Source organism: Odocoileus virginianus, chromosome 21, assembly GCF_023699985.2.
Source record: "Odocoileus virginianus isolate 20LAN1187 ecotype Illinois chromosome 21, Ovbor_1.2, whole genome shotgun sequence".
Lineage (NCBI taxonomy): Eukaryota > Metazoa > Chordata > Mammalia > Artiodactyla > Cervidae > Odocoileus > Odocoileus virginianus.
In genome coordinates this window covers 27,677,158-27,703,313 of record NC_069694.1, presented here as the reverse complement: position 1 = coordinate 27,703,313, position 26,156 = coordinate 27,677,158, and the positions used below count along the sequence as shown (strand labels likewise).

The following is a 26,156-nucleotide window of genomic DNA, read 5'->3' as shown; positions in this document are numbered from 1 at the left end:
GATAAACTCACTTTTATTATTCAGTCAATAAATATTTATCACGTATCTGTTGTGTTCAAGGCTCTGAGCAAGGCAACATTTAGGAAATACACTGAGGTAGAGACATACTTTCTACTCTTGTAATTCCCTTTAGCGGCCCACAAGACATTTCACCTTCTTTGTCTCTCACATTCAATGTTTTATCTGTTACCAGGACTGTAAATTCTTCCTTTACGATGTTTCTTTACTCATAAATTTTTTTCCACCATAAAACTCTAGTTCAGTCTATTTTTTTCACTTCCAGACTGTTCACTGCTTTCCCACATCCGCCAGCCATCCTATACATAAGCAGATTACTCTTCCTAAACACCACTTTAACAGTGTTACCCCTCTACCCTAAACTTTCAATGGTTTCTCACTCTCCAGATAAATCTGCACTCTTGGTTTGGTCTTAGGGCCTCCACATTTGACCCCAGAAGATTCTCTTATATTTCTGTTAGTATGTTTCTAAGAATATGGCCATTGAGCTACTTTTTGGTGAAGAGCTTCCATGAGCAAATGCTGCATATGTGTTCTGCAATGATAAAACCTACTTAATCAACTTGTTTTAATCTAGCATCTCCTCATCTTTCTTTTCCCCATATCATGTGTTCATAAAGTTTTTTGTTTAAGTAAACTTTTTTTTTTTTTTAAGTAAACTTTTAAATTGCAATATAACATACATACAGAAAAAGCAAAGAAAATCTTAAGTAAATGATTTGATGTATATTTAAAAAGTGAACATATCTGTATATCTGCCACCCTAACCTCTTTCTCTCTATATATATATGTATACATATTTTTATATTTGTTTATTATCAATATCCCAGAAATTCCCATTATGTTCTACCCTAGTCATTGTCCCTTCCAAAGATAACTACTCATCTTACTTTTATCACTATACATGAGTTTTGTCTTTTTTTTTTGGCCTGTTTATTTTTATTGAAATATAATTGACATATAACAAATACACACACAAATATATATATATATATTCATATATTTGATCTGAGTAACAGATATACAAGTGTGCTTACTTTGTAAATATACATCAAGCTGTTTACTTAGATTTTCTGTACATTTTCTATATGTATATTATACTTCAATTTAAAAGTTTAAAGACTTTATAGATATGTACAATTTAGTTTGGTGAACTCTCAACGTTTAAACTTTCAGTTTATTTTTCAAGAACAAATATTACATTTTGTGCCCCACTTTCTAACTCTGCAGGTTAATTATCTGTACCTAATTATATACATTTTTCCCTCTACTAGGCTTATTTTTTAGGGCTTGACTACCTCTGTGAACTTTACAACCAAATGAATTATTTGGTCTCTTGTCTGCTACATAAAATTATTAGAATCAAGGTGATCTGGCTTCACATCTGTCTTCAACACCTCCACCACACCCTGCTCCCTCACCACTCCCTTCCCCCCTCCCCCATTATGCTGTCTCTCTCTGTATTAATGCCAGCCTCTTTTCTCCATACCCATAAAAGACATTGATAATAGGATTTTGGTATTTCTCTTCTTCCCAAGATGGTCACTACCTTGGTAGAGTCTGTGTTTATTTAGATGACCAATCCATCACCCTAGCTTTTGTGTTCTTTGATCTCAACTTAACCTTCAGTGTAGGTAGAATTCTAAAGATCCCCTTCACCCGCCAGGGTCCAAGTGTCCACTGGTCACTTAACCAAGCATTAATCTAGGAACTGCTCTGAGAAATTCTGAAGTTGTGACTGAAGTTCCAAATGAGTTCACCCCAAAATAGTAAAATTATCTAGATGGGCCTGATGTAATCACACAAGCCCTTTGAAAAGAGGGTGATGAAATCTGAGAGAAGTTTGAGGACTTTGAGATAGAGAGGAGTCACATGAGAAGAAATGTGGGCAGCCTGAAGAAGATGGTTGACTGTCAGCAAGGAAACAGGGACCTCAGTCCTAAAACTATAAAGAAATGGATTCTTCCAACAACCGTCCTTAGCAGATTCTTCAGATGGAAGTCTTCAGATAAGAATCCACCTGACCGATACTTTGATTTGGATGCATGCTAGCCTAAGCAGAGCCCAGCCTAGCCCACCTAGATTCCTGACTTCCAGAATTGTGAAATAATAAATGAGTGTTGCTTTAAGATTCTAAACTGATGCCAAGTTCTTACTCAGCACTAGAAGACAGATATACCTTTCTTCCATTTCTGTAATTCTACTGTCACGTTCAAACCATGGGACCTTGTCAAGCATGGATTGCTAATATAATATGCCAGTTTCCAATTCAGTGACTTCACCCTCTGGTTTCAGCTCTTCAGCCTCCAAGTGACCCTAATTTAGATCCCCTTACCACCTCTCTCTTCATGCCTTCACTTTTCTGTGATGAATCACTTAACTTGCTCAAACTCTCGTTCTATTTTTCTATTGCCTTACCCACCCAGCAAAACCACATCCTCAAATTTATTCAGCCTTCTAACCTGCTCTAGCTTTACTTCTCTGTGACTGGGGAAGCCATGTCCATTTGTAACTCTGATGTCACCACATTTATAGAATCCAGTCTTAGGAGTCTTGGTGCCCGGCAATCTCTCTTTAGGTCCCTTGGAAGAAACACTTTTCATCTACCAATTTAAGTCTAGTGGTGTTGGGGCAGGAGCTAAAAGTTAATTGACAACAGATTAAAGGAAAAAAGATAAGGTCCTGGGGTTTATAGACCAGTTTAATAGGGGAAAGTGGGGTGGGGAGAAAGGGATCCTATGGGAAAACAAAGGACTTTTAGGAAAGACAAGTAGGCTTTTAGGGAAAGAAGCAAAGATATTTCTTTCAATTTTCTCTCTTTTCCCTAATTAAAACATTTATCTACATAAGGACACATCTTGACTCCCTCCCCTTTGGTCACAACTTAAAAATATATAATATTTGCTTTTCTTTTCTAATTTCTCTGAATTCTAAATCTATTCTGTTTTCTAAGTTACCTGATAAACCACCTTTTCTTCTTTATGGCTTGTCTTCTTGGCATGCACACCTATTCTGGCCTAATTTAAACCAAACAAGAAATATTTTCTATGAGTCCCAAGATACTCTTTCGATATACTGCTTTCTCTCACCTTCCTTTTATAGAGAGACTTTTGGAAAGTGTTGTTTATACCCTGTTTCTATTCAGATATTAACTGTTCTCTCACTGAATTGATCGAAAGCCCCTGGTAGCTGATAAGCAGAGCCATGGTGGGGTGGTCATGGTGCATACAACCTCTTGCACTGGTTTTTATTTTCTTCAACTTAAGTAGTAGTGAAAATAAATATACTGGGAGCCAATACAGATATTATATTCCCAAATGCCCCCAGGGCCATAATAAGCCCTGCCTGACACCTGACATCTCACACGCTAGGAAAGTAATGCTTAAAATTCTCCAAGCCAGGTTTCAATAGTACATGAACCATAAATTTCCAGATGTTCAAGCTGGTTTTAGAAAAGATAGAAGAACCAGAGATCAAACTGCCAACATCCGTTGGATCATAAAAAAAACAAGAGAGTTCCAGAAAAACATCCTCTTCTGCTTTATTGACTATGCCAAAGCCTTTGACTGTGTGGATCAAAATAAACTTGGAAAATTCTGAAAGAGATGGGAATACCAGACCACCTGACCTGCCTCTTCAGAAATCTGTATGCAGGTCAGGAAGCAACAGTTAGAACTGGACATGGAACAGCAGACTGGTTCCAAATAGGAAAAGGAGTACGTCAAGGCTGTATATTGTCATCCTGCTTCTTTAACTTATATGCAGAGTACATCATGAGAAACGCTGGGCTGGAGGAAGCACAAGCTGGAATCAAGATTGCTGGGAGAAATATCAACCTCAGATATGCCGATGACACCACCCTTATGGCAGAAAGTGAAGAGGAACTAAAGATCCTCTTGGTGAAAGTGAAAGAGGAGAGTGAAAAAGTTGGCTTAAAGCTCAACATTCAGAAAATGAAGATCATGGCATCTGGTCCCATCACTTAAATGGCAAATAGATGGGGAAACAGTGGAAACAGTGGCAGACTTTATTTTTGTGTCCTCCAAAATCACTGCAGATGGTGACTGCAGCCATGAAATTAAAAGACATTCACTCCTTGGAAGAAATGTTATGACCAATAGCATATTAAAAAGCAGAGACATTACTTTACCAACAAAGGTCCATCTAGTCAAGGCTATGGTTTTTCCAGTGGTCATGTATGGATATGAGAGTTGGACTATAAAGAAAGCTGAGCGCCAAAGAATTGATACTTTTGAACTGTGGTGTTGGAGAAGACTCTTGAGAGTCCCTTGGACTGCAAGGAGATCCAACCAGTCCATCCTAAAGGAGATCAGTCCTGAGTGTTCATTGGAAGGACTGATATTGAAGCTGAAACTCCAATACTTTGGCTACCTGATGTGAAGAACTGACTCATTTGCAAAGACCCTGATGCTGGGAGAGATTGAAGGTGGGAGGAGAAGTGGACGACAGAGGATGAGATGGTCGGATGTCATCACCGACTCAATGGACATGAATTTGAGTAAATTCCAGGAGTCGGTGGTAGACAGGGAGGCCTGGTGTGCTGCAGTCCATGGGGTTGCAAAGAGTCAGACATGACTGAGCGACTGGACTGAACTGACACCTGAATTTGCTAAGGGGGAACTGTGTTCACCACTTGAAGAACACACTAAGGAATGGGCCAAGTCCTTACCACTTCCTTGCAGTTGGCAGCCAGGCAAGCAGATAGAGAGAGCTCAGGGGGGCTGGGAGAGGTTTGGAGGATATTAAGAATTCTATGAGAAGGATGAAGAGAGCTTCTTATAGGTCCCTAGAAGAGCTTTGATAATAGGGTTGCCTGATTGATGGCATTATAGGCCCAGGAAGTTTGTTCCTTTAATGAGAAGACTGTTTTTGATTTTTACTTTTGTTGCCATTCTGTATAATAAATCATACCCTTTATACTTTATCAACATTATGTTAATTTGTGACCATCTGTTGCTGACATTCCATCAAGCACTGATACCCCTGTGAAAGCCATACAAGCAAACACCCTTCACTGGTGTGATGATTGGAAAGGAGTATTAGGCTCCCTCCCTGCCCCCACTGCAAAATCTCCCAGTTATTTTTAGAATTTTCAAAAGGGCAGCTCAAGTGATTTTATGAATAAGACTATTGGCTTCCTTCCTGAAGGCATTTTTTCTGAATCATCTAGTTATGACTATGTGCACTGCCTACAAAAACGCATGGTGACACCTCGGCCCTTCTAGTGATCATTTAAGATCGCCAATGATACCACTCTAATGGCCAAAAGCAAAGAGGAATTAAAGAGCCTCTTGATGAGGGTGAAAGAGGAGAGTGAAAAAGCTGGCTTAAAATTTAACATTCAAAAAACTAAGATCGTGGTATCCAGTACCATCACTTCGTGGCAAATAGATCAGGAAAAAATGTAAACAGTGGCAGATTTTATTTTCTTGGGCTCCAAAATCATTGTGAATGGTGACTGCAGCCATGAAATTAAAGGAAATGTGCTCCTTGAAAGAAAGGCTATGACAAACCTAGACAGCATATTAAAAAGCAGATATATCACTTTGTGAACAAAGGTTCATATAGTCAAAGCTATGGGTTTTCTAGTAGTCTGATGCTGAGAAAGATTGAGGGCAGGAGGAGAAGGGGGAGACAGAGGATGAGATGGCCGGATGGCACCACCGACTGAGACATGAGTTTGGGCAAACTCCAGGAGATAGTAAAAGACTGGCAAGCCTGATGTGCTGTAGTTCATAGGGGTGCAAGGAATCAGATACGGCTTAGCTACTGAACAGCATCAATGATGTGTGTGTCAAAGGTGTGAACTCCAGTTGACCTCAGAGTTTTCAGTTGGGAAATCCTGACTTTGATAAGTCTACGATTTGACTGTAAGGCATGTAAAGTATGCCTATGACTTCAAGGGCAGAGTCAAATGGGACTGAGCACAAAGCAGCCTTAAATTGTTGGGAGACTGAATTTGGCACCAACTTTTTGTGGGAAATTTAGCTCTATGTATTAAAAACTTTTAAATGAGCATACCTTTTGCCTCAGCAATTCCTTGTCTGGAATTTACCTGAGTGTGTGTGTAATGACAGAGCTTATAAAGATATTTTGTGAATAATAGGAAGATTGGTTAAAGTACATAACAAACACTGAATACCATGTGCCCATTAAATATAAAGTTGTAGAAAGATTTGAATGACAGGGAACCATGTCATTCCATGAACCATGAACATGTTGCAAAATAGCAGTTTTACAAAATATTAATAGTAATAGCTACCATCTAGTGTTTGTGTGCACGCTTAGTTGTGCCGACTCTCCACAAAGCCCGCCAGGCTTCCCTGTTCATAGAATTTTCCAGGCAAGAGTACTGGCATGGGTTGCTGTTTCCTACTCCAGGGGAGCTCCTGACCCAGGGATTGAACCTTGGTCTCTTGCCTCTCCTGCATTCAGTTCAGTTCAGTTGCTCAGTCGTGTCCGACTCTTTGCTACCCCATGGACTGCAGCACACCATGCCTCCTTGTCCATTACCAACTTCCAGAGTTTACTCAAACTCATGTCCATTGAGTTGGTGATGCCATCCAACCATCTCATCCTCTGTCGTCCCCTTCTCCTCCTGCCCTCAATCTTTCCCAGCATCAGGGTCTTTTCAAATGAGTGAGCTCTTTGTATCAGGTGGCCAAAGTATTGGAGACTCAGCTTCAACATCAGTCCTTCCAATGAACACTCAGGACTGCTTTTCTTTAGGATGGACTCCTGCATTGGCCAGCGGATTCTTCATCACTGAGGTACCTAAGAAGCCCCAGCATCTATTAAGTGCTATCTAATGACATTACATACATTATCAGTGCTTTACACACATTATCTCATTTAATGTAACTATCCTGAGAGAGCCTTTCCCCTGATTACCAATAACCACTTAAAGACTAAGGAACTAGTTCAGGTCTCCAGGGTTTGGGACAGCCAGAATTCAGACACAGACTATCTCACTCCAGAGATGATGATGTTCATCCCTGTACTTTGTATACAAGCCCATTTTTGTTTTTAAAGAAAATATGTATGCAGAGAAAAAGACTAAAAGCAGATGGTTTGTGGCTGATGGGTACAGATGATTTTCATCTATTTCTTGATATGTAATAACAGAGGGACAAAAAGCTTAGTTAAATGGAAAGGAAAGACTGTTAGATTAAGAACACATCTAGGGACTTCCCTGGTGGTCTAGTGGTTAAGACTCCGTGCTCCCACTGCAGGAAGCATTGGTTTGATCCCTGCCTGGAACTAAGATCTTCTGGCTGAAACAGTGGGTGCTGTGGGGTCAAAAAAAAAGAGAACAGTTAGTAGTTGTCCTAATAACCAGGCAGTATGAATACTGGGCAGTTATTCTGTTCAGAGAGGGTGAGCAGAGGGCAGTGGTCTGAGAAACTGAGTCCCCATTTATCCTCCTAACTTTTGACCTTGTGCAAAATGGCCTCATTTGGACCAGGTGGGTCATCTTAAAATTAGGAAGGTAGTCTTTAGGTTCCTTCCTCCCTAATATTCTGTTACCTAAAATACCCAAACACTAAATGAGAAAACAGGCATTTGAAAATAGTTGATTTTGTTCAGTCTCTAAGTTATGTCTGACTCTTTCTGACTCCATGGACTGCAGCCGACCAGGCTCCTCTGTCCATGGAATTCTGCAGCAAGAAGACTGAGTGGGTTGCCATTTCCTTCTCCAGGGGCTCTTTCTGACCCAGGGATCAAACCTGTGCCTCCTGCTTGCAGGCGGATTCTTTACTACTAAGTAGGCAAATTCTTTACCACTGAGCCACCTGTGAAGCTTAGCCCAAAGTAAAATGTTAACTTAAAAGTTAAAACGACTCATTTTTTTGCAATACAATGCAATTGTGAAATGCTGGCTTTAATCTTAAATTTTCAAACAGAATTTGATGGCAATGATCCGCTTGAGAAAGCGTTAGGAAGAGGTTATGAACTCTTTTCCTGAATCTGTACACTCTCACAGCTTTTCTACACGATCAGACTATTGAACAGATGCATGTATTACAGGATTGTGAGAAACATATTTAAACTATTTGTTGTAATTCTTTCTTTTTTTTTTTTCTTCTTCTTTTTTTTAAACTATTCGTTGTAATATTTTCATTCAAAAAGTTTTGTTTACCCCTCCGGACACCCTTAGATTCAGTTCCTGATTTTATTGGCCCTGGGACGTAGGAACCTCATTTCTCAGAAGCTCATTCATTAGAGACAGCCTACTTGCCCTGGGGGTGGACAATATGTGTGACAGGAAAAAACCTCGGTGCCAGGGTCCCCTGGTACTTAGGGGTGTGGGACACTGGCAGTGGCCAAATCCGCCCAGGCCAGACCAGGCATTGACCCGCCAGGGGTAGCATTTTCTGGTCTCCAAGGGTACTCCCCACTGTCTATTTCATACCAGCCCCGGAAGCAGGAGATGTAGCTTTGTCCCCACAAGCCCAGGAACAGTCTTCTCCCTGACCCCTTCCCCGCGGCCGGGTGACGGTCAGGTCCAGTACCTGGCGGGGTCCACTAATGACACTAGCGTGCTCTCAGCCCAGACGCTGGGCGCTTATCGCAGCCAGGCAGGCAGCGCCACGCCTTTCACGGGCCCTCGGGCATCGACCCCGAGGGAGCTGGGGCGCGAGGGAGGGGCCGCTGCCGGGCGCCGTCCTGGTCAGCAGTCTAAAGCTTGCCAAGTGAAGCTGGAGCCGGCGCTGCCTGCGCTCGCTCGTCGGCCCCCCGACCGCCGGCTCGCCGCCCGCCCTCTCCGACGTGACGGTAACCCGGGGCCAGTGCCTTCCCAGGTCAGCCGCTGCGCCGGTGAGTGCGGGGCGCTGGGGGGGAGCGCGGGCGCGGTGGGTGGGCTGCCGCCGGGGCCGCGGGCGTCGGTCCCGGCAAGTCGCCCCCGGCCGGGCTCTGCCGCCGGCGCCGACTGCGTCCTGAATCCCGCGCCGTTACCGGGCGAGCCCCGAGCGCGCGAGATGCTAGAGGGAGTCCCCGGCGGTCAGACAGCCCTGGGGAGACGCTGGAAGGAGGAAAGGAGCCAGGGAGTTTTTGTAAAAGCTTTCTACCATTTAGGAAGCACTGTACGTGTGCCTGATGTCATTGTTAAGTAGGAGCTGCTTCCGTAGGATATATTTGAGGGTCCGGCTGACTCAGCGTTTTATATAAATGATTGTTCGTGCTCTGCCTCTGAGCACAACAGCTCCTGAGCTTGAAGCCCTCGGTTAAAACTGAACCGCTAACTGAGTGAGTAAATTGTGAAAACCGTTTGGAATATGTGGCATGAAAGGTTCGTGGCTATTGCGTGTGCGTTTGGTAGGCAATAGAAAACTGTACAATTGAAATGACTGGGTTTTAATTATTCACTCTCAGTTTCATTTGAAAGTGAATATGAAACAGGCTGAAAATTTAGACTCCCCCGCCCCCCAAGAAAACAGCTCCTTGGTGCAACCGATTTCGTGTCTGGTACTGTGTGTCGAAAATTCATGCTTTTGAACTATGGTGTTGGAGAAGACTCTTGAGAGCCCCTTGGACTGCAAGGAGATCCAGCCAGTCCATCCTAAAGGAGATCAGTCCTGGGTGTTCATTGGAAGGACTGATGCTGAAGCTGAAACTCCAGTACTTTGGCCACCTCATGCGAAGAGTTGACTCATTGGAAAAGACCCTGATGCTGGGAGGGATTGGGGGCAGGAGGAGAAGAGGACGGCAGAGAATGAGATGGCTGGATGGCATCACCGACTCGATGGACATGGGTTTGAGTAAGCTCAGGGAGTTGGTGATGGACAGGGAGGCCTGGCATGCTGCAATTCATGGGGTCGCAAAGATTTGGACACGACTGAGCGACTGAACTGAACTGAACTGAGTGTGTGTTAGCCAGTTGGTAAAACTCTTACCTTTCCCCAAATGTATGATATTGGATAGATAAAAAGTTATTGAGTATGGAGGTAGCAGAGAAACTTGTTAATATTGGTACCTTTAAAGGGATTAGCCGCTATATTCTATGCCTATTTTTTTCTCCCTAGGACATAAAGTTTGTCCACAACTTTGGTTGGTGTGGTAAAGCGTTATTGAGCTGGCTTTTGTAATTTTTCTGTGGACAGTTGACTCAGTGATTAACTTCAAAGAATTAACCAGCTTATTAAAAATACTAACTAAAAATGCTACTGAAGTTAGAATACAGAAAAATATATAACCAAAAAAGTTAGATTGTAAATCTAGCAAACAGTTAAAAAAAATACTCATGATGTTGCTTCATTTGATTTTCTCACTCAGTGGTAGAAATATAAAAGCTCATTCCACTTTCAGGAAAAAAAAGATTTATAGTAACAAATGCTTATTGGTCATCTTTATTCTGGACCCTGAACATTTAGCTAGAACTCCTTTAGGTGCTGTTGCATTAAAATAATATTAAAATACACTTACAGCCAAAATCAATTTCTACATTTATTTGTGTTAAGCGTTCATGAGCTTTTGAGGCAAGCCTAAGTATTACAAATGGAAAGGGAAATGCACCAAGAAAAGAGTTACTGTGGGGGAGTACATTTGAATGTATGTGGACAGCAAATTAAAGTTGTGTCTTGGAAGCTAGAATAAAAATGGACCAATCAGTCACACAATTCAGTGAGGACAAAGGCAGGAAATATACATGAGCTCCTTAGAGAGGCTTTTCCTGGCATCTACGTCTGAGGGAAATGTCTTATATCCCAGAAGCTACAGCAGAGACTGAAGTATAGCGGTGGAAGAGTCTCCTGTGTGCCCACCCGTAGTACATGCAATCGTGCATTTTCTAGAACTGCTTGCTGTAGTTGTCATTCTCCTTACCATAAGTATTGTGAGAAACACTCGCAGGATGCTAAGCCTCTATGGTCCCACATGCTGTGGTTTGATAGTTTGGGAATAAATCTGGATTTTATAGAGGGGCAGGTAGACCTCATGTCTTCAGATACTCTGTGTCTCTCAGGCATTTCTGACAGAAGTTTGGTATCAGTTGAAGGTTATATCAAGTGAGAAGTTTTATTCTATGTTGCTTACTGGGGTTAGAGGTTAACGTTGAGCTCTTTTAGTGAAACTTAAAGAACCCGAATGACCATCCTTGATACAGGATATATAGGTCTGTGCTATGCTGTGTTTAGTCTCTCAGTCATGTCTGACTCTTTGCGACCTCATGGACTGTAACCTGCCAGGCTCTTCTGTCCTTGGAGATTCTTCAGGCAAGAATACTGGAGTGGGTTTCCATGCCCTCCTCCAGGGGGTCTTCCCAACCCAGGGATCGAACCGATGTCTTCCTCATTGCAGGTGGATTCTTTACTGTCTGAACCACCAGAGAAGCCCAGGAATACTGGAGTGGGTATACTATCCCTTCTCTGGGAACCCTATTCCGACCCAGGAATCAACCAGGGTCTCCTGCATTGCAGGTTGGTTCTTTACCAGCTGAGCTACCAGGGAAGCCCATATAGGTCTACAGTAAGCTAAAGTTTATGCTTTTAAAAAATCAGTTCTGAGTTCAGGATGTGAACCAATAATGATGGAGTATCTAGATGAATTTGGCTTCATAGTTTTTTTTTTTTTCTTTCCAACAGCAGTTTTATGAGATCTAATTTCCATATCATACAGTTCATACCTATTTAAAGTATACATTCTCTGCAGTCTTCACATTTTCATCATTCTTGCCCCTGACAACCAATTAACACTCACCCCTTCTTCTCACCATAATCCCTTTAACCCCTGTAGTTTTTTGGAAACCAGTATTCTGCTTCACAAGGAGACTATTAGGAAGTGGACATCTAATTTTTGAGCCACATACTTAGCTTGTTTATAGAAATAAGTAAAATATTCAGAGAATCATAGCATTGAAAGTTAGTGGTGTTGTGTTGTTTAAAATAGGTGTGAGTGCAGCAGAAGTGCTGCCTGCATCCCAGTTCCAGTGAAGAAGTTTTGTTTTTGGCAAGAAGAGTGGAATGAAATCTTAAAACTCCATTGAAAATGCTGATTACTAGCTCAGTCCCTTTGCAACTGAAAAGACCTGTTACTTTTTAGAGCAATGGTTGGCTGGAAATTACTGCTTAGATGCAGGTAGCAGTAGGTAGTTCTCTGTCATTTCACAGGATTTAAGTTCTTATCTGGAAGCATAAAAATGAAAGTCTCTAGAACGCAGCAAGCCCTGTTAGCTCCCTCTGAAGATACTTGAGCTGAGTGTCTTACAAGGAAAGAGGAAAGATTGTCTGAGGGGGTACCCAAACATCAGATGTTTTGTACAGGAGACCTGTTTCTTCTCTTCTCGTCCTGCTGCATGGGGAGTTCTACGCTGACCACACCCTGACTTCACCCTGCTGCTGCCGCTGCTGCTGCTAAGTCGCTTCAGTTGTGTCCGACTCTGTGCGACCCCATAGACGGCAGCCCACCAGGCTCCCCCGTCCCTGGGATTCTCCAGGCAAGAACACTGGAGTGGGTTGCCATTTCCTTCTCCAATGACTTCACCCTAGAGGAGTGAAAAGAAGGGAAGCAAAAGGTAGAGGGACCACACAGAATCCTTAGAAAGGGAGAATAAAGTATTTCACTTTACAACTTTTCCTCCGCCATCCCATATTAGTTTGGAATGCCATATGAGAGTTGGACCATAAAGAAGGCTGAATGCTGAAAAATTGATGCTTTCAAAATATGGTGTTGGAGAAGACTCTTGAGAGTCCCTTGGACTGTAAGGAGATCAAACCAATCCATCCTAAAGGAAATCAACCCTGCATATTCATTGGAAGGACTGATGCTGAAGCTGAAGTTCCAATTCTTTGGCTACCTGATGTGAAGAATGGACTCACTGGAAAAGACCCTGATGCTGGGAAAGATTGAAGGCAGCAGGAGAAGGGGACGACAGAGGATGAGATGGTTGGATGGCATCACCGATCTCGATGGACATGAGTTTGAGCATGCTCTGGGGGTTGGTGATGGACAGGAAAACCTGGTGTGCTGCAGTCCATTGGATCGCCAAGAGTCAGACACGACTGAGCAACTGAACAGAATTGAAATTAAAAAAATTTTGAGAAACTGAAGCAGTAGCTATATTTTCCATCCACACTTTTCTCCAATACTTTGGCCACCTGATGTGAAGAATGAACTCATTGGAAAAGACCCTGATGCTGGGAAAGATTGAGGGCAGGAGGAGAAGGGGATGACAGATAAGATGGCTGGATGGCATCATCAATTCAATGAATGTGAATTTGAGCAAATTCTGGGAGATAGTGAAGGACAGGGAAGCCTGGTGGATTGCAGTCCATGTGGTTGCAAAGACTTGGACATGACTGTGACTGAACAGCAACAACAAAGATAAAATTACCAGGTTTTCAGAATTAATAAAAGGAAATGGGCATTAACTGGTGAATGCTTGCTGTCTGCAGGTGGTTTTTATATTTATTCTCATTTTTTGTTCATGCCAAGCCTTTCAGGGAGGTATTAGAGTTTCGTACTTACAGAGCAGGAAGCAGAGAATTGACAGGGTTATTTATTACCAGGACAAAGTACTTTATTAAAGTTCACCAACCCTTTCTTTTTTTGTTTTTAAACTTAGCCTGGTCATTTGTTTCACATTTTCTTTCCATGTTCACAGAGCAGCACAGTTCATTGTAAAGGCATGCAGGGACAGTGAAAAGAGGCTGTGAGAGCAGGGAGCCTCAGAGCTACCTAACTTGGGTCTAGTCACTGTGCCATGAAATCTCTTCATCTCTCTGGACCACAGTTTCTTCATGGGACTAAAGAATTTAGGAATTTGAGCAAGAGTGGTCTGATTTTATTTAAGGAGTCCAGAAGTGGAATATGGGTTAGTAGAAATTGCCAGAATAGTAGTAAGTGTTAGGTATGCTGAGACTTCTTAGTATTTTTATGTGATCCGACAACAAAGGATTCTGCAAACCATCTATTTTGATTTAGAATCTTTCTGATCCATTTCTCCTTTTCATAACATAGGGAGACTGTTATATGTCTTTCTAGGATATCTCATATGATATTAATAGTTACCCCAAATAAACATACGTACTTCAGAAACCTAAAGTAGCAGGCTAACTGTAGTTAGAAACCTAATAGTATCATTTCAGTTATCGCTTCAATCTAATAATACTGTCATTATCATGCCAAACCATTCACTGCTTCCATCTGGAATCTAAGCTATGAGTATAATCCATTTGACATGTGCAATGCTTATACCCAGCTATTACTAGCAACCTAGGGCCAGGTGACTCATTACATTTGCTACAGTATATGTGCTGTTTAACTCTTTCCTCTAGCTACAAGCTATTCCTTGTGTTCTGATTTCATACTTAGATATTTATCTTCCCTCTCCCCCAGTGAGATATGTTCTATCTAGCCTCCTAGAATGCCACCCCTACCCAGAAGTAAATTCAAGTGGTTTGAATTTTTCAACAAAAATAAAATTGCTATTCTCTCCCTCTATAATATGAGAAACTAGGAAAAGAGATCTTTGGTGCATTAGTCTTTATAAAACAATGCTTTTCCAAATATATACAGCTGTGGCTGGGTTGCATAGGTCTTGATGAGGAAGTTTTAAAGAACAAAGATGGCAGTTTAAGTCTAATATTACATTAGCATTATAAACATTGAAAAATATTGGGGTTATTATTTTTTTAATTTTGGAATCATTTTTAGACTTACTTAAATGTTGTAGAAAACGGTACAGAGAGTTCCTATAACATCTTATGTAACTATAGTACCATTGTTGAAACTAAACTATAAACTTATTTGGATTTCATCAGCTTTTCACTATCTTTTTTTCTATTCAGGATCCAGCCTCAAAACTCACATTGCATTTGATTGTTGTATATCCTTAATTTCCTTCAAACTATGACAACTCCTCCACCTTCTATTGTTTTTCCTGACCTTGACACTTATAATGAATACTGTTCAGTTATTTTGTAGAATGTCTTGCAATTAATACTGGATATTTTCTCATGATTAGATTGAAGTTATGCATTTTAGGAAGAAATTGGAGAAGGAAATGGCAACCCACTCAAGTATTCTTGCCTGGAAAATCCCATGGATGGAGAAGCCTGGCAGGCTACCGTCCATGGGGTCACAAAGAGTCAGACATGACTGAGTAACTTCACTTTCACTAGAAGTAATCCCAGTGCATCATACCAGGGGTACATGATGTCTTATTACTGATGTAAACTGATGTAAACTCTGGTTAAGTGCTGTTTGTCAGGTCCCTGATGGTTAACATTTTTCCTTTTGTATTTAATATATATCATGGGAGAGAAACTTGGGCCTTGCAAATATCCTGTTTCTCCTTAAGTCTTTATTCACTAGTTTTAGGCCATTGGTATAACTGGATGTACATGGTACTGTGTTGTTCTAACAGTGATTTAAAGATTGTTTTTCTCATTACTTCTCTTTATTAATGAGAATTTTATAAGGTAGAGCTGTTCATTTATTTATTCAACTGTATAAATATAGACTCATGGATATTTATTTTATTGTATAAGTTATAATTCAAGACGGTCATTATTTAATTGCTGATCAAATGGTTCTACCATTGGCCACTGGGAGCTCTTCTTTCAGGTTGGCCCCTGTGCCCTTTTGACATACCACCTCACCTCCCCATCCTCCCTTTTAAAAAATCATTTCCTTGCTTTCTGGTATCATGAAATGCTCCAGGCTCATTTTTCTATTTTCCATGTCCCGACCCTGGCATCAACCATATTTCCAAGGCACTCTGTTTCCTTGTTTTGGAGGCTGTTATTATAAGAAACTAAGATCTGGGTACTAGATGTGTTACTGAAGTTGCTTTGAACTTTTAAGTTTCATAGATATGTGACTTAGGAAATGCATATCTACAGGAAGAGTAATGCTTTAAATTTCAAAGACTCTAGAGACCATAGTGCCAATTTGCATTTAGTCTCTTATGAGAAATAAATAAAATTGGAAAGGCTAGAATTTTAAAAGTTCCCAGTTTTTCTCAAATGAAGACCTGTAAGTGTTTATAAATTAAATAGAATAAACACATTAATTTTTATTTACTCAGGCTCTGGTAAGAAAGTAGCTTGTTATTTACTGACTGTATGTGAAGGGGAGATATGCATAGATTATATCTTTCAGAAATGCAAAATGTCTTTAAATGAATTGTGAGATCCTGGCCCCTACTTCCCCACACGACAAAGATTTCTGGGTAAGTCTTTGAGCCTACTATCTCATTCTGAAAAGAAAGGTTTTAGGCAAGATTTTCATTTCTCTTGTCTCTTAGTGGGCTCAGAGGACCCCTTAATATCCAGAAATTATGGACCCTTTCTCTATATTTTAGTTATAATTTTAGTGTGTGTTTATTGGTTCACTGGTTAAAAAGATTCAGTTTAATTTCAGATCTGATTTATGTTCATCATGCCAGCTTACTTTTAATATTGAAATTTACTCAGTTAAACTTTATTTTAATCTCAGCCAATCCAGACCATGTATGGAAGTCTTTTCTAAGGGTTCTATTTCCACAAACCTTCTTTAACTTTCTTTTTACTGTTAGGTTTTTCTCCTCTGCTTTTCCTTTCTCTCTCTTTAGGATAAAATTACTTTCTTTTCCCTCAACAAATTGTATTTTCATTTCTTATACCTTTTCTCCTTTCATGCAAAGATGTTTTCCTTACCAATTTTAGTTATCTCAATTACATGCATTAACCAGAATTCTAAATTTTTTAAATCCTTAATTTCTAGTGAAAACTAAGAAGTATGCAGTTATAACCTGTTTTTCATATTATTATTCTGTAGATTGGCAAAATCACAAATACTGTTTATGATTTCTAAAAAATATGTGGTTTTTTAATAGAAAATTTTTCAATGTGATATTTTTATTAATAGACCTAAATATCTTCTCTGTAAAAAGACAGCCTATATTGAGTAATTAATGTTTCAGTATCTTATTTTATTTGGGAATGATCTAGATATGTGGGAATGATCTAGATATTTAAACAGAGAAGGACATGGCAACCCACTCCAGTATTCTTGCCTAGAGAATCCCGTGGACAGAGGAGCCTGGTGGGCTGCTGTCCATGGGGTTGCACAGAGTCGGACACGATTGAAGCAACTTAGCATGCATGCATGCACTGGAGAAGGAAATGGCAACCCACTCCAGTATTCTTGCCTGGAGAATCCCAGGTATGGAGGAGCCTGGTGGGCTGCTGTCTGTGGGGTCGCGCAGAGTCAGACACGACTGAAGTGACTTAGCAGCAGCAGCAGCAGCAGCAGATATTTAATAATTTCCATCATTTTACTTAATTTAGCAAACCTATAAATATTAAATCACCAAAAATCTGGAGAAACTATTTTTAAGTAGACAAACCATAAGACATAATTATTTTTAAAGAATTTACCTAAAAATTGTTACTCCATTTATATCTGTTGAATTATAGTATGTTTAGATTACCCATGAAAACTAATGAGACATTACACAAAATAAGCCATCATTTCAAGATATTTTTCTTGAGAATTTTATAACAGGGATAGTATGACCTATTTAACTTTTGGTAAACCTAGGTGCAATAAAAGTAAGAACGTTCTATATTCATTAAACCAACAAATTTAAACTTTAAAACTGATTATTAGTATAATATTGACTATTTTCCAGATCACAGGAACTTGAAATTTATTTGGGTTGGCTTTCTTTTAAGTAACTTAATAAAAAAATTTTTTTTATTTTTAAGATTTTTATTTTTAATTTTTTGGCCAAGCCCTGCAGCATGTGGGATCTTAGTTCGCTGACCAGGGATCATTCCTAGGCCCCGTGGCAGTGAGCACATAGAGTCCTAACCACAGGACTGCCAGGGAACGTGCAGGCTGGTTTTTTATTATATTTTAAAAATATCAATTTGTAAGTGATTACTTTGTCAACAAAGGTCCGTCTAGTCAAGGCTATGGTTTTTCCAGTGGTCATGTATGGATGTGAGAGTTGAACTATAAAGAAAGCTGATCACAGAAGAATTGATGCTTTTGAACTGTGGTGTTGGAGAAGACTCTTGAGAGTCCCTTGGACTGCAAGGAGATCCAACCAGTCCATCCTAAAGGAGATCGGTCCTGGGTGTTCATTGGAAGGACTGATGTTGAAGCTGAAACTCCAATACTTTGGCCACCTGATGCAAAGAGCTGACTCATTTGAAAAGACCCTGATGCTGGGAAAGATTGAAGGTGGGAGGAGAAGGGGACCACAGAGGATGAGATGGTTGGATGGCATCACTGACTCAATGGATATGAGTTTGGGTAAACTCTGGGAGTTGGTGATTGACAGGGAGGCCTGGTGTGCTGCGTTCCACGGGGTGGCAAAGAGTCGGAAATGACTGAGCAAATGAACTGAACTTTTACATCAGTTAAATACAGCTTTTTTATATGTTTAATTTTTATAATATTATCTGGAGTTAGGAACATATCATATGTATAATGTACACACAGAAATATAAAAAGGCATAACTAGAGACCTCATAGCTTCATTTGAAAGTTATTGCATTATAAATTTACTAGTTTATAAATAACAATTTGAATAAGTTAAATATATTTGCTCAGATGACTAAAGCTTTTCACTGTTTGTGGAGAATATTTTAAGGTTTGTATTTGTCCTTGATAAATCCTGAAGGAGGCTGTGAATTAGATTTGGTGAGGGATGCTTTCCAGCAGTTTGAGTTCAGCAAAGCCTTTTTTTCTCTCTCTCTCTCTTTTTTTTTTTTTTTTTTGGTGCAGGTTCTACCTGATTGAGCTAATTCAGTTCAGTCCCAGGTCCTTGTGGGATGTACTTATGTTTCTGATATGTAGAGATTTGTAAGACAAGACAGTTGCTTTTAATTCCTCAGAGAACTGGTCTGCCACCTATACGGTACTGAAAGATTGATTTGCCCAACTACATTTTCTTTATTTGCTTCTTTATATCAGTAAAAAGATTTCCAACTACTGTGAAAATCAAGAGTTATATGTTCTAGAACTTTAGGGTTCAGTTTATCCGGCTTTCCAAACTTTGCACAAGCCATTCAATAAAGGCCCTCTTTTTGAGTATACAAATTAAACCCAGAGCAGTTTACCCTAGGGGCTAAAAGTCTTCATTCTTTTTATTAACTCCTGAATATTAACCCCCAGTTTTATTTCATATTGTGTGGGCTCAGGTAACCCTATTGATTTTCCTTAGTGTGTTTAATCAATGTTGCCTGAGGGGCAGATTTACAAGCCCTATCTTACACCAGGCAAGGGAGACCTAAGTTTATCCCATAATATAATTGGCAGAAGAGATTTAATCATCTTATATAAAGCCCATTTAAACATACCAACTTTTATACACATTCATCCCAATTCTCTCCGCTCTTATATCTGTAATTTTAACCTCCATTAAGTCCCCATCAACCTGTCTTGGTCTTACACAGAATCTCAGAAACGTTTCTTTTTATCTTCCTGACCTTTTTATGTAAAAGGCTTTGGGTTTTCCAGATGAGGGGTTGAGCCAAGGGACTCAGGACCTTTCGATGATATTTTAACTTGATTAATTGGCCTAACTGTTGCTTCAAGCAGTTGAATTTTCTAGCAGCCTTTTAAACATGCATATGTTTTGCTGTGCTTAATTGAGCAGTGTGTCTGACTTTTTGCAACCCCATGGAGTGTAGCCCACCAGGCTCCTCTGGCCATGGGGTGTTCTCCAGGCCAGAATACTGGAGTGGGTTGCCAGGCCCTCCTCCAGGGGATCTTCCTAACCCAGGGATCGAACCCAGGTCTCCTGCATTGTAGGCAGATTCTTTACTCTCTGAGCCAGCAGGGGAGCCCAAACTGGGGTAAACAGAGTGGACTTATTTGGGGTTCTTTAATGATGGGGACCAGTAGGGAGTCCCTTTGGCCATCCAACCTTAGCATTGTATCAAAATGTTTGTTTTGATACATTTATTTATTGTTTTATTTATCCCATTACTTAACCACCTAAAGTCTTTTATTGTTTTGGAACAAGTCCCTTTAAAATTTCTACCTTGTTGGGAAGATGTCTCTAGACTTTCTCTGCAGTTTTTTTCTATTCCTCTTAATCAACCTAATTAACAATCTAATGCTTTTATTGGCATCTGTAAGACCCATTGAGGGGAAATTGACCATAGATTCAGCTTCCCAAACTTTTTTTCTTGTTGCTCTTTGTTTGTCTTAAACTAAGGGAGTTATTAAGGTTAGCCATTACATTTTTTTATATCCACTTTCTACTTTGGTTTTTTCATAGGTGCCAATAATCCAGCTGTTAATAGTGAGAGTTCTCTAAAAATTTACCAGTTTAGAAGTTTCTTCAATTTTAATCTCCGTCGTCTGGCCATTGTCAGAGCTCTCATAACACAGGGAGGGAAAAAAAGTCTTAAGAAGATCAGGTAAAACATTTATATCTCAAAGACACAGTGGGAGAAATGCTAGTTCCTCCTTTGAAAAGTTTTTTGTTCCTTTAAGGTCAGAATTCCGAGATGTTTTACCAACCTAGCTTTTTCTAGCTGCACACGCACACACAAAAATTAACTTTGGAGTGTTAAAAGAACCCACATTTGGTCCTTTTTAAAGTGAGATTTCCTTTAATTCCCAACAAAGCAGGTACTTGTAGGAATAAATCCTGTACATACATAATAAAGTCTTCCCAGCGTCTCTCAACTGTGGTAATCCAGTTTTCAACTGAGCAAAATCTTTCCATTGTCAGTTCATCTGGGATAACCCAAGTACCTCTTCTTGAAATTAAGTTCAAGGAAAACCTACTCCTCCAGCGAGGATTTTATTCACCACCAAATAAAACTAAGGATAATCAGCCAATAGTGGAGATTCAGGACCCAGAAGAGACTTAACCTAAATTCATCTGGACTCTGAGGAGGTGGCTAGGCACAAGAGGTCTTTGCTGGTACCAAGGCTCCAGATTCTTGTAGAGTTTGGGTGAGGGAGAGAAGTCTGTTCTGGGTCCCTTTGTTGCTAACTAAAGCGGTCGACTGAAGAAAAACGCACAACTGAAAAGTTGCAAGTTAAGTTTTATTTGAGGACCTTACTGAGGACTGTGGTTCAGGAGACAGCCTCTTAGATCGCTCTGAGGAACTGCTCCAAAGACCAAAGAAAGAATAAGGGAGGAGCCAGGATATTTAGGAGATTTTGCTGAAACGAAAAACAACAGGAAAAGCCAAACCATGTAGTCAAACATCAAAGATAACTGATAGTCACAAAAAATAGACATTACTAGTTAATGATTTTAGTGCTTTTCTGTCTGAGAAGATAAAAGAGTCTGGGCTCATTGTAATGCTTCCTGAGATATGCACCTTAACTATCTAGGGCCAGTGCCCAGAACACATAATGCTTCCTCTTTTCTCTATCCCAATTTCTCCTCAGCTGTACCAGGGGGGTTTGGGAAATGTGGCTGCAGTGGCTAATGGCTTGATCCTTGTTTACCAGAATAAGAGGCAACAGTTTTTGTTTACTAGAATGGCAGGCAACCTTCCTTGTCCACATCTGTCAGTTTCCTCTTAAATGTACATGAGTGTGAATGCAAATGTAAAATGAATATAAAGTGTAAATGAGTTTCCATGGACCCAAAGCGGGACCATTATATTTGTTCTTGCTTTCCCTTAATTGGGCAGATTTGGGGGAGGTAGAGAGAGGGGTTGCTTTGGAATGGGGCAGACAGTAGAGAGTCATTATAAAACTTCCATTGGCTATGACCTTGCTTTGGGAATAGGTGCCTTTTGCTTGTTGGAATGCTGGATCTTCCTTGCTCTCCCAGCCCCACTCTCTTGTGGATAAGGGCTGCACACCAAGGGTACTTCTGGCATCCTAAGATATATATCTGAATACACTCTTCCTTAGAAACCAGATAGTGTTTTTACATACAGTTTCAGAGTGCTTGTTTTGTGTCTGGTATTGTGTTTAAGAGGTTTCCCTGGTGGCTCAGATGGTAAAGAATGTGCCTGCATTGCAGGACCTAGCTGTCATAGGCAGGACCCTGTCCCCCTCTTGGCTCTTGAATGACTACAGTAGCCTCTACGTGGTCTCCCTGCTCTGCTCCTCTCTCCAGCACCTCCGCCCCCACCCCTAAGTCAGAGTGATCTTTTAAACATAATTAGATTATGTTATTCCTCCACCCAGAAGCCAGAGCAAAGTTCTTACAGTGGCCTGAGGTATGGACACTGCCAGAGTTGACCTGAACCTCTAACTTCACATCCTATACTCTCCCTCCCTCTGCTTCAGTCCCACTGGCTGTGCTATTGCTTAGGCTAGCACTTGATCTTGGCATCACACCTCCAGAGAGCCACCCTCAGGTTTCTGCTCAAAGGCCTCATTGGGAAGGCCTTCCCTGACTTCGTTTCCTCCTTCACTTTTATTTTTTTCTCTTTAGCACTGCTGACTCTGACATTTTCATCAAAAGGAAAAAGGAGTAGGAGTTGGGGACACACCCCGACGCAGTTAAAAATCCATTATAACTTTTGACTCCTCCAAAACTTAACACATATTTTGTATGTTATATGCATATCAACATATATTTTATCATTCATGACTTATCTCTCTTGATTTTTTTCAATATTTCAAGTTTTTTCAAATTGTTGAAAATCTTGAAAAAAAAATCTTCCAATATATTTATTGAAAAGAAATCCACAATACAAGTGGACCTGCACAGTTCAAATCTGTTTGTTCAAGGTGTGGCCAAATGCAAGTTCATATGCTCAACACACAGTGAGGCCAAACTGAAACACTGGAGTTTGGAACAGAGAAAGGTTTATTGCAAGGACCAAGGAAGGAGAATGGGTGGCTATACTCAAAAGATATGAACTCTGATGGTTTTCAGGGAAGTTTTTATAGGCAAAATTTGGGGTGAGAGCTGCAGGGTATGTGACTTCTAATTGGTTAGTGATGAGTTAACATGGTGGTGTTTCAGGAATTTTGTGCTGAGCCTGAAGTTACCATTGTCCATCCTGGTGGGGGCCTTAGTTCCTATAGAAAAACTCAAAAGATATTGTAATGTATGTCCCTTGAGGAGGAAACAGGACCCTGTTCCATGGCTGTCCTATTGTTTCTTGACTGCCTTTCCTTGGTTTCTGCATTCCTTCACTCTTCTAATTAGTAGCCCTTTGAATCTGTCCTTTGAAACTCAGGGAAGGTCTGAGAAGCTGAAATTTTTTCCCTATAAACAAGAAACAGGGGATACAGAAAGACTTTTGTATGCAAGAGGGCCACACAGGATCCTGCTAGGTTTCAAGGGTAGGTTGTAGTTCTATTATGTACAGTTGTATCTATTTAAAGAGAGGGTTAGGGTTAAATTGAGGGACTTCCCTGGTGGTCAAGTGATTAAAACTCTGCCTTCTAATGCAGGGGGTGTGAGTTCAATCCCTGGTCAGGGAACTAAGAACCCAGATATCTCCGGGTGTGGCCAAAAAGTAAAAAAATAGTAATAATAAAAATTTTTTTAAAAAAGATTAAAAAGAGACAGGAAACAGATCTATGGTTGTCATGGACTGGGGTGGGAGAGGGAATTTCTTTGGGGTGATAGAAATGGTCTGTGTCCTACTTTTCACGGTTGCATGACTGTATGCATCTTCAAAGTCCGAAAACTGTGCTTAAGGAGGATGTTGGACTGTCTACAACACTGTTTACTGTTTACACATTTTGAATAAACATGACAAAAAACAGAGATTAGGCTGAACCGTGAGTAGAGCTGGTGTTATGTTGGAAGGAATGTTATATGTACCAAAACGTTCCCCCTCTTGTTAGTTATCTGTTCCTTTTTCTTCTGTGTTGTGTGTGTTAGTCACTCAGTTGTGCCCGACTCTTTGCGACCCCTTGTATTGTAGCCCACCAGGCTCCTCTGTCCATGGGATTCTCCAGGCAAGAATATCAGTGGGTTGTCGTTTCTTTCAGTAGGGGATCTTCCTTACTCAGGGATCAAACCCGGGTCTTTACCATCTGAGCCATAAGTCACCAATTCTCCGTGGATCCCTCACTGGCCTTACTGTGTATCTCCTCAGTGCGGGAAGGACGGGGATCTGTAGAATGAGTGAGGAGATGGCTGAGGGGACCTGTGGAGCTTCCACAGTCAAGTCTTAGCTCCCTACAGGGCATGCGTCACCCTTTAAGGGCTTTTCCTGCCTCTCCAGCCTAATTTTCTTACTGCCCTTTCCCCAAAGCTGAACTTTAATATAATGAACTTACCAACTGAAAAAAAGTCACAGCCTAAAAGTTGAGGGTTATATTGTATTTGGTGGGAATTTTTAGGACTTCAGGCCTGGGACGCAGCATTTCAAGTAGCCTTGCGAGAACTTCTCCGAGGAGGTAGGGTGGAGGAGTCAGGTTATATAGATGTTTGCAACAAAGGACAGGCAGTCAGAACATTAAAAGTACTTTTGTGAATTAAAGAAAGCCAGCTATCTCAAGTTAAGGAATTTAGCACTTTTCTGTATATGGCAAGATGCAAGCCTCTGAGCTCACTGAAGTCTTTCCTTTCATGTGTATCTCAGCTGTCTGGGGCCAGTATCTTGTGGTTTTTCGCATCCTGAGTTCTTCTGAGCTCCCCATGGGGAGTGGCTGCAGCCTGGGGCCCGCCAGATCTTGCTGGTGTTCCTCTCCTTCCTGGGTGCCCTGGAGGGCTGGGTCACTGGTGACTGTGACCTCCTTGTTTACTGATATGGCAGGAAGTACTCCATTTCTCAAACTGCATGCATTTCCCAAAGCGGTCTCTTTCAGTTTAATGATTTTGCATTCCTTTACTAGGACAACTTTCTTTTCTCTTCTCTCCTTCCCATATAACTGGTTAGTCTCCTTTAGGAGGCCACTTCTAACCACTATGACCCCCCAGCCCCCACCCACCTGCCCTGCCCCAAGCCTTGTACTCCTTGAGAGATGAAACTGGTTTTAATCCCTCAAGTAATTTTGAAGCTCTAGGCAAAGGGGTAGGGAAGACATTCCTGGCTGGAAATTCTGCTTTGAAACAGGATAATTATATTTTCTCTCAACTCCACCTGTGTTAATACGTGAGTTTTTAGGGGGTATTCATTAAGTTTTGTCCTTACCTTTCACAAAGTCCAGGTGAAATCTTCTGTGGTTTTTGTGTCCTTTCTAATTTGTACATGTAGTTTACTAATACTGGCAGAATTTAACTTATCTAGATGACCTCTCTAGATAGGGTGGTTAGTGACTTCCTCTTATTTGTGCTCAGAATATGTTTATGAAGCTACTTTGCTTACAGGGGTGTGGCATATTGTAATTTAGTCTTTCATTCAGTGGGAATAATTGAGAACATGATATGAGTGACTCCAAAGTCTACAAAACTAATGGACATTAGATCCCTGCTTTTACATATGCATATATGGCTTTCTGAAATGGCAGGTTTGCAATAAAGTCCAAAGGAGATAACTTTAAAATATTATTATTTTACTTATAATTTGGGAGATGGCTGAAGGCCAGAAGGGCATGAAAAGAATGTTCCTGCACTGTGAGCTAAGGCTAGAAAAAACATTTTAATGCTAATTTGCTTGATGAGCTGTGATCCAAATACTGGTCATACATTGTTAGAGAAAGCTTTGTGACTATTATTGGAAAGCTTTGGAGGGTGGCTGGAAGGTTTATAGTTTATTTAAATTAATTATTTTTCTTTCATCAGCCCACCTTCAGTATTTGAAATTCAGAATAAAGTAGTCTGAAATTTACCATGAAAATGCTATGAAATTTATGTTATTGTTAGGGAAACATTAACTGCCCACTTTAGCCAGGCATGATGATAATTGCTTGCTTGAGTTATCTCACAATAGGAGGTCCCAGTAAAGAAGGAGGTACTAACAGAAACAGAAGGTATTAAGAAGAGGTGGCAAGAACACACAGAAGAACTGTACAAAAAAGATCTTCATGACCCAGATAATCATGATGGTGTGATCACTCACCTAGAGCCAGACATCCTGGAATGTGAAGTCAGGTGGGCCTTAGGAAGCATCACTATGAACAAAGCTAGTGGAAGTGATGGAATTCCAGTTGAGCTATTTCAAATCCTGAAAGATGATGCTGTGAAAGTGCTGCACTCAATAGGCCAGCAAATTTGTAAGACTCAACAGTGGCCACAGGACTGGAAAAGGTCAGTTTTCACTCCAATCCCAAAGAAAGGCAATGCCAAAGAATGCTCA

General features: G+C 40.6%; 1 protein-coding gene across 5 annotated transcripts in view; it reads left to right on the top strand.

Moving 5' to 3' along the window:
* ABCG2 (ATP binding cassette subfamily G member 2 (JR blood group)) overlaps positions 1–26,156 on the top strand; it is a 132,428-nt gene that overhangs the window by 53,126 nt on the left and 53,146 nt on the right. The window contains exon 1 of one of the 5 annotated variants that reach the window (XM_020868973.2): positions 8,722–8,856. The exons of 2 other annotated variants lie outside the window; for them this stretch is intronic. Coding sequence is in view for 1 of the 3 variants with exons in the window: in XM_020868970.2 (XP_020724629.2) it covers positions 9,315–9,328 (14 nt within the window). In the remaining 2 variants the exon portion in view is untranslated. Of the gene's footprint in view, positions 1–8,721; positions 8,857–9,182; positions 9,329–26,156 lie in introns of those variants that run through there. 2 more of the 5 variants (XM_020868972.2, XM_020868970.2) reach the window with 2 other exon arrangements.